Source organism: Triticum urartu, chromosome 3A (genome assembly GCF_056163025.1).
Source record: "Triticum urartu cultivar PI428250 chromosome 3A, HENAU_Tu73, whole genome shotgun sequence".
Lineage (NCBI taxonomy): Eukaryota > Viridiplantae > Streptophyta > Magnoliopsida > Poales > Poaceae > Triticum > Triticum urartu.
This window is the reverse complement of record NC_141875.1, coordinates 746,382,009-746,390,644: the sequence shown is the minus strand read 5'-3', so window position 1 is coordinate 746,390,644 and position 8,636 is coordinate 746,382,009. Positions and strand designations below refer to the sequence as shown.

Genomic DNA, 8,636 nt, shown 5'->3' with positions numbered 1-8,636 from the left:
GCTATGCCGACGGCCTGGGGAATACTGTCGGCATAGAAAAGCCGTCGGTATAGCTCCATCTATGCATACGACAACCGTAGGCATAGTAAGGCCGTCGGCATACATCGATCTATGCCTACGGCAGCCGTAGGCATAGTTAGGCCGTCGGCATAGAGGTGGCCCTGGTGGCCCGGGGACAGACGGCGGACTAACGCCGTCAAATCTATGCCGACGGCTCTGACGGCGGCCGTCGGCATAAATATCATCTGTTTTTTTTTACCGGGAGCTGCCACGTCGCAGAGCTATGCCGACGGCGAAGCCGTAGGCATAGTTTTCCATCTATGCCTACGGCAAGGCCGTAGGCATAGCCCCGCCACATGGCGCCTCCTGGTAGCCCCGAGAACTATGCCTACGGCATGGCCGTAGGCATAGATATCATCTGTTTTTCATTTTAAATTATTTTTGTTTTTTAAGTTAAAATTTGAATGATTTAAATCAAACTTATCTAAACTTAAACATACACAAATTATACATCGACTTGGGGTAGAGTTTTCCATGGATGATGAATATCCAGTTTGTTTTTATTTTTTTAGTATGTTAGAAATGTGACCTCATGCACTTTTGCATATAGGTCTTTATACTTAGTTAAAATCATAAGTAATTGATACTTGGATTGATTTTGAAAAAATTATATGGTTTCTTATCAGAATCTTGAAAGGATTCTGCTGCTATACTATGTTTCAAATTTGAACAAACTAAAAACATGTTTGCTTCAAATTTACACAAAGCACCCTTTTGTTTTGAATTTTTTGTATATTTTTCATTCCTTGGCCAATCGAGACAAATTTTATATCTACATCCATCAGATTGTTTCAAGGATTGTGGTGGCAGGCGCAAACACCCGACAACCGGCTCCGGAGTGTGACCCCTTCATGGACGACGATGCCGTCGGCACTTGAAGGGGGAAAACGGCCACGTTGGGCCGATATAGAGGGAATCTTATGGCCAGGGGCCTTCAGGGGCTAGCTATGCCACCAAATCTTGCGTTGGGTCCTCTTACATGTTTGGAAGTGTGGTGTCAGGTGCAAACACCCATCATGCGGCTCCGGAGTGTGACCCCCTTCACGGAAGGCACTGCCGCCGGCACTCGAAGGGGGGAAACGGCCGCGTCGGGTTGACACAAGGGGGATCCGATGGTGGGTTGGGCCCAGACCTTGTTCTGAAATGTTCCTATGGGCTGACCTATCACAACCAGGTGGAAATGTCCCTTGCTCATAGGCCGTCTAGTGAAAGTCAAAGGCCTAGATCTTCGGGTCAACGGGGATAGGGTTAGCCCGGTCGGGGGCCTTCGAGGGTAGCAATGCCACCAAAACATGCATTTGTGTCTTAATATATGTATACAAGTGTGATGGAGGGTTGAAATAGCCAACGGAGCAATGGGTAGCACACTTCCTTCACAAAATCGGACACGTTCTCTCTCGATAACCAGATACTACCTTGGAGATGGTGTAGTTTACAAGCGGCCTCTGGTCAGGCTTCTGCGAAACATGTTCAAACTTTGACCACACCCTACAAGGGCCATATGACTACACCATGCTAGGTCCCGAGGATTTTCGGCATCGTATGGTTTCCCGTGGATTTTAACGGCTAGATCCGGCATGCCGCCGAGGTACATTCGCCTCCCGGTGGTGGGGCATGCCCCTCCTTGGGTTGCACTAGGCCTACACATACTGCAAAGACATCATATATGATTTGCCAAACCACTTCTGGACATCTTTTCAGGTGGCCGCCGTGCAGATCTGCAATTTCCCGCATTGAAACCCTACGGATGCAGTAAATGTCTCAAATATTGCAGGCTGGCCCGAAAAATGCCATGTACTGACACGTGTCATGCAATGCCCCCCTTTGTGAGCACGAGAAGTTTCGAGGCCAATGGAGCAACGTGCAACACACTTCCTTCACAAACTGGACACGTTCGCTCTCGATAGCCAGATACTACCTCGAAGATGGTGTAGTTTACAAGCGACCTCCAGTCAGGCTTCTGCGAAACGCGCTAAAACTTTCACCGCACCTTACAAGGCCCATATGACAACATCGTGCCAAGTCCCGAGGCAATACGTAGCTCCGGAGTGTGGCCCCCTCACGGACGGCGATGACACTGAAGTAATGTTTTGCAGTTTTGGTATTGCATGAATATTCTTGAATGCTCAGAGCGAGATCAATTCAGTGTCATCCCGCACGCAGCTTCGGAGTGTGACCCCCATCACGGACGACACTGTCGCCAGCACTTGGAGGAGGGAAACAATCACGTCAGCTCGACACGGGAGGAAATCTTGTGGTGGGTTTCGTATGGGATGACCTACCACAACCAAATGGAAAAGAACGTCGGTCAAAGTTCGTCCGGCGAAAATCAAAGGCCTAGATCTTCAAGTAAATGAGGTCATGCTTAGGGCGGTCGTGGGCCTTCGGAGGGGGGGGTAGCAATGCCACCAAGTGGTGGTGGGATGTTTAAATAGGCAATATGCAGCTCCGAAGTGTGCCCCCCTCGCGGATGGCGATGACACCGTAGTAATGTTCCGCGGTCTTCGGCGGCTAGCAATGCCACCAGAACTTGCGTTGGATCCTCTTACATGTCTGAATGTGTGGTGGTAGGCGTGACCACCTGGCACGCAACTCCGAAGTGTGACCCCTTCATGGACGCCACTGTCGCCAGCACTTGGACGGGGGAAATGGCCATGTCGGGTCAGCCCGAAGGCAATCTTGTGGTGGGTTGGGCTAATACCTTGGTCTGACATGTTCCCATGGGCTGAGCTATCACAACATAGATTCCGAGCCGGAAGAGGTCGACAACATGCATATCTCGTGGAACTTCGTACTCGCCGTGCATCACCCACCCATCGCGGAGGAAGATCTATGATGTTCCATCACACGTGTTCATGTTCGGCCTCACAACCCCCTCCGAGTTGCATGTGTAGCCGTTGTGAGGGCGGCGACGACGAACGCCGGTTCTTCCTCGACCTCCATGACGTGAGCCGACAGTTAATTTGAGTTTCGTGTTCCGAAAGTTGAACGAAACGTGTAGGCTCTGCTCGACACCATGCCATGTTCCAAAAGCCAGATGAAACATGCACGCGATGCTTTCGAAACCCAGCCCATCGGCCCGCCAACCATATATCATTTCCTTTCATTTTCACCGGAAAAAAACAGCCCGCGAATGAAATCAGAATTAGAAAAAAAAAGAAAAAAATTCAAGAGAGAGACCCACACACTCAATTTCAGTTTCACTTATTCTCATTGGTGGATCCATTTGTGCCACGGATCGATGACCTGGCTCACATCCTACCGTCCATTTGTGCCCAGGAATCCCACAATCCCACATCCATCCATCCATCCGACCCAATGCACCAACACACACACACTCTCTCTCGCTTGAACCCACCCAAACCATCGCCGCCTCCTCTCTCCCCCCCGAACCCCTCTCTCCCTCGCCGCCGCCGCCACCCACGCCGCCCGGTTCCGGCGAGCTCCGGCCGCGCGCAGCACGCCGGCGAGATCCCCTTGGTTCACATCTGGCGTACCTCCGTGCAGATCCGCGGCTCCCCCACTGGCTAGGGTTTTGCATCCCCTTTTGTTCGCTGGGATCTGCCACGGCAGGCCACAGCGAGGCCATAGGTGACCGGATCCAGCACTGGTAAGCCCCTCCCCCTCCTTTTTCGCCCACCATCTCCTCCTCACCTCACCTCATCTTCTCTTCCTTCTCTGCAGGTCGCCATGGGCGTGCCGGCGACGACGGCAGGAGGGGCGCACCTCCGTGGGGCGGGACGCCGCCATGGAGATGGATTCCCTTGTCCCCCACCATGCAGCGGCACCATGGAGCCTCCCAACGCCCCAAACCCTAGCGGAGAGAGAGGAGCTGCTCCTAGTACAGAACGCCATGGAAGGGTTTTTTGGGTCTTTTTTTGTTGTTTCTCTTCCCGATCTAATCATGTGGAAGGCCCTTTTCCTCACATGATTTATTCATCTCCCCTTCCTCTGTTTTGTGCAGGTTGCTCTAATGGCGAAGCTTCTTCTGCAGGACGCCCTCCACCCCTCCCCTGCATCCACCTCCTACCCCCATACATGGTGAGCTACAACCTCTCTTTATAGCCCTTGCAAATCTGATCTGGACTGGACATGAATTGCAATTGTCATGGACACTACATAACAGCAAGTATTGGTTCAGTTTTTGTGTGAAATTTGATTGTCATTGTTCTTTTTGATGCTTGCTTCAGAAAAATAAAATCATGGATAGATAGAAGATGGAAACAGTGAGCTTCCTTTCAAGTTAGTAATACTAAAAATCATTTGGCTCATCAATTTTTCATGTCTTGTGTTAAATCCACTCCATTGCAATCTAGCTATGTATGGATGGTTTGGTACAATTTGCCATGGATGAGTATAGTAGTTACGTACACATGTGCTTTGTAGTTTTAGTTCTTCTTGTGTTGCTGCACTTAGTCTAGAGATACAACAGTTAGGTCATGGATGGATGGATCAATACATACAACTAGCATTGCTAGCAACAACAATAAAATAACCTTGTGATTGATTCTGTTGATGCTAGCATGCTCTATTAGTTTTGGAGCCCAACCATGGACTGTACGTACTAAGCTAGCTCAAGCACACACACATGCAGCTTGATTTATTTCTGTAGATACTAGCAGCAGCACGCGTGTCTCCTATACTAGCTTGCTTAATTTTTGTACTAGATCAACGACACTAGCACTTACTTGTTTGTTATATTCAGAGCAGCAGGCATCCTCCGTGGACGATGACGACAACCAGGTCATCCACCGCCACGACGACACCCCGCACATGGTCCAACTCGACTACAACATCCACCGCGTGACGGCGACGTGGTCGTGTGCGGCATCGACCAACCTCCTCTCCTGTGAATCCGTCTCCTACCTCTAGCTCCCGCTCTTGTGATGCTATATTAGTACCTTGCTCTGTTTCATGCGTATGGATGATTTTTTTTGTGCTTGCCGTGCTTGTGTCATGGAAAAGATCATTCCTATTTATTTGTGCTCTGTTTTTTTTATTATCACGAGTTGCAAAATTAGTAGTGGGAAGTAAACTTTTGTTAACTTGTTGGTTGAACCAATGGAACTACTGTTATATTTGATTTGTTGCTCAACTAGTGCTGCAATGATGGGATCGAATGATTGCATGACCCTAATGTTGGCCTATCATTGCAATTATCTTGGTCTTATAGATGTTATTGTTCCTGTCATATAGCACATGCTAGTTTCTTTATTGGTTGGCTGCTGGTTCTGTTTGTTCATATGCATAAGTGCTACTGTTTCTTTGTTATCTTATAAAGGATATAGTCCTTCATTTGTATATAGCCGTAACTCTCTTATTGATCAACATGTACAGATTCATCTCTTTACTGCAATTACTCTGTGTACTTCATGATTTGCTCCTATAGTGGTATAAAATTATAGTTTCTCTTTCAAGCTGGTATCTGTGTTTGATATATAATAGTCTTTATCTAAATACCATGTATTGGTATTTCTTGTATGGTTTAGTACATCTACTGGTGGTTTAGTTGTATATTGTACAGGACATAGTCCTCACGGTTGCATGTAGTGATAATTCTTTCTTTGCATTAGCTATTTCATATGTTTCAGATGATTTAGATGCATGCTTATACTCCTATCTATACCAGGTGCATGTGTTGTGCTTGTGTACCTATATACAGAATAGTACCCATGTGTAAGTGGGTGTATGTGTTCTGCTTATAGCAGATGTTTAGTAAATGTGCTATCAATGGCCTATTTCTTCTTGCAGGTTATGGACTATATCTTTCCTTGCCAATTCCCTCTCTCTTAAATCTGATTTGAACAGATGCTGCACTGGTCTCTTCACTTTCTTTCTTTCTCTCCTACTCTCACTGATAAGAACAAGTGCTCCTTAATCTTGCCATGCCAATGATGGTGTCCTGAGGCTCTCATCATTACTTAAAGATGCTGCACTACTTGATCCAATGATGCAATTGCCCTAGCACTACTAGGCTGCCTGAGGACAATCCCTACTTCAAACCCTATCTCCGGGCTAGTTGATTAGTAGTGGGTTTGTTGGATTTCATCTGAAAACTAACCCAAGCTTAATTGAGGGATCCCCTAATCATGGAGTTAGTTCTAGTTTGAGTTGATCTTTGGGTTTGGCTTTGATCTATACTTTGCTGGCTCTACTTCTGTCTTTTGGGTTATTGGCTCCATTTATTCAGTGTTGGCTCTCTTCTACTGTTTCTTTGATCAACTTAATCTGATTGGGGTTTGACTAATGTTTCCAAACTCGTAAGTGCTAGCTCCTACAGCAAAGGCATTTTGCTAAGGGGAATGCTACATTTAAACCTTGATCATGTTTTTCCTGTTTGTTGTTTCTTGTTTTGCAGGTTGATGAACTGGAAGAAAGAAGCAGAAGATGAAGAACTAGATAGTTTAGTATAGGTTTAGTTTAGGACTTTTTCTTTCTTTTTTTATTTCTTTTTCCTCTAAGTGTAATTCCTGAATGCTTGTAATTGACATTTATATTAATAAAGTCTATTGTTTATTATTCCGACCAAATAATTGTAGTGTTCAATATATTATGAATATAGTTTCTTTTATTCACTTTTTGCAATATCACTTGTATTATTTATTCATCAATATAGAGAGCTCCTAGCCGAGGGCTATGCCTGTGGCAAAGCTGTCGGCATAGATCATCTATGCCTACGGCAAAGTCGTAGGCATAGTACTCAGCCAGGAGCAACCATGAGCTGCCACGTGGCAAGAGTATGCCGATGGCAAAGCCATGTTGCCAGGAGTCACCAGAGGCCGCCACGTGGCAGAGGTATGCCTACGGCAAAGCCGTCGGCATAGCTGAAAATCTATGCTGACGGCTTTGCCATCGGCATACCTCTGGCGACTCCTGGCAGCAGGGGTATGCCTACGGCAAAGCCGTCGGCATAGATTTTCACCTATGCCGACGGCTTTGCCGTAGGCATACCTCTGCCACGCGGCGGCCCGTGATTCGTCAGCGCTTTTGACGGCGCCGTCCGTTGCCGTTAGGTGAAAATCACTACCGACGGCTAAACTATGCCGACGGCCGGACAGAAGCCGTCTGCATAGGCCTCTATGCCGACGGCTAAACTATGCCGACGGTCTGACAAGACTACGCTGACGTGATCTATGCCGATGGCTCTATGCCGACGGCAGCCGTAGGCATAGATGTATGCCGACGGCCCAGGGCCGTCAGCATAGGTGGCGAGTCCGGTAGTGCGAAACTCTCTACCGTGCCGTTGCTGAGATCATACCTGTTGATGCTGTCATCAATTTTACCTGGACCATCGCAATGGTAATGGTATATGCAGTTGCCCTCTACAGGCAGCTGCTTGGACCGCATGTTATCTGCATCAACAGATAGACACCTGACACCTAGGAAGATCGCTCGGCTGCCAATGTTCCTCACAGGTTCTAGCACCTTACACTCAGTGTCGACTCTAAAAACTTTGAAGCTGTTTGGATCGAAAAACCCTTGACTAACAAGTAGTAGTTCCCCAGCTGACTCCACGAGATAGTTCAAACTGTCTACGGCAGATGCCTTGGCCTCGTCAATGATCAGCTCACCATAATATTTTGGCGCCGTGCCCACGACCTTGAATATCCCTCCGTCGCAGTCTACCATGTAAAGGTGACCCGAGTAGGACAATCGGCTTCTAATGTAGAGCTCATCATTGTTGCAGCCTTCAAGCTCAATCTCACAGAGCAGGCTGGTAGCATCAGCACAGTAAACCAAGTCGTTGCGAGATACGTCAGTGGAGTCATCTTCAAACGAGAAGAGGAGCGTCAGGCTAGAGCCGGCAACGGCAGTGAACAAGTTCCTTTTCTCAGAAATGGGCGCGAAGAGCAGCATATCACCCGTGAATGGGTTTAGGAGACCAACAGGACCCGGGCGCCAGCGCTTCCAGTCGCTGAGCACGAGGAGACCATCGGAAGCACCCACCAGGATGTAGTTCTTGTCGAGCAGCGGGATGCGGAGGCGGAGGAGGCGTCCCGTTGAGCGATGGAGGAAGAGGCGGCCGCCGACGTCACCCGCGCGCTTCTCCTCGTCAAGCATGACCCACTCGCGCGGGCGAAAACGGTGGTCGCTGCCTGCGCCGAGCTGAGGTGGCTTGGCGATGGCAGCGCGCCAGTTGTGGCAGACGGCCCTCATGTCCAGGCACGAGTCGACGTCGTTGGTGGCCAACAGCAGGTCACCAACCAGTCGCACGAGATCCACGGGAAGGGACGACCACTCTGGCTCTGTTCCTGCCATGGTGTTTTTGGTACGATTCTCTTGTACTAGTAGTAGATGAGAGCCCGTGCGGTAGCTTTGTGCATAGCATATATAGATGGATGGATGGAATGTGTTTGGTCGCCAGACGGACGCTTCGTATAGCAACCTTGGGCCCAGAGAGATGTGAGGTACGCCCCACTAGTAGAAAACATGGCTTTGGTTCGGTCAGAAAAGAGCATTAATCCCGGTTGCATTATGAACCGAGACTAATGTGAGCATTAGTCCCGGTTCAAGCGGCTAGGGCACCGTACAAGCATTAGTCCCGGTTCAACCGTGACTTTTAGTCCCGGTTGGTG

General features: G+C 48.5%; 1 protein-coding gene across 1 annotated transcript; it reads right to left on the bottom strand.

The window, feature by feature from the left end:
• Positions 1-7,191: 7,191 nt before the first annotated feature.
• LOC147982626 (uncharacterized) lies at positions 7,192-8,319 on the bottom strand. The gene has a single exon (XM_087516369.1). It carries the CDS (start codon positions 8,317-8,319, stop codon positions 7,192-7,194), a length of 1,128 nt encoding a protein of 375 aa, XP_087372495.1.
• Between the last annotated feature and the right edge of the window lie 317 nt (positions 8,320-8,636).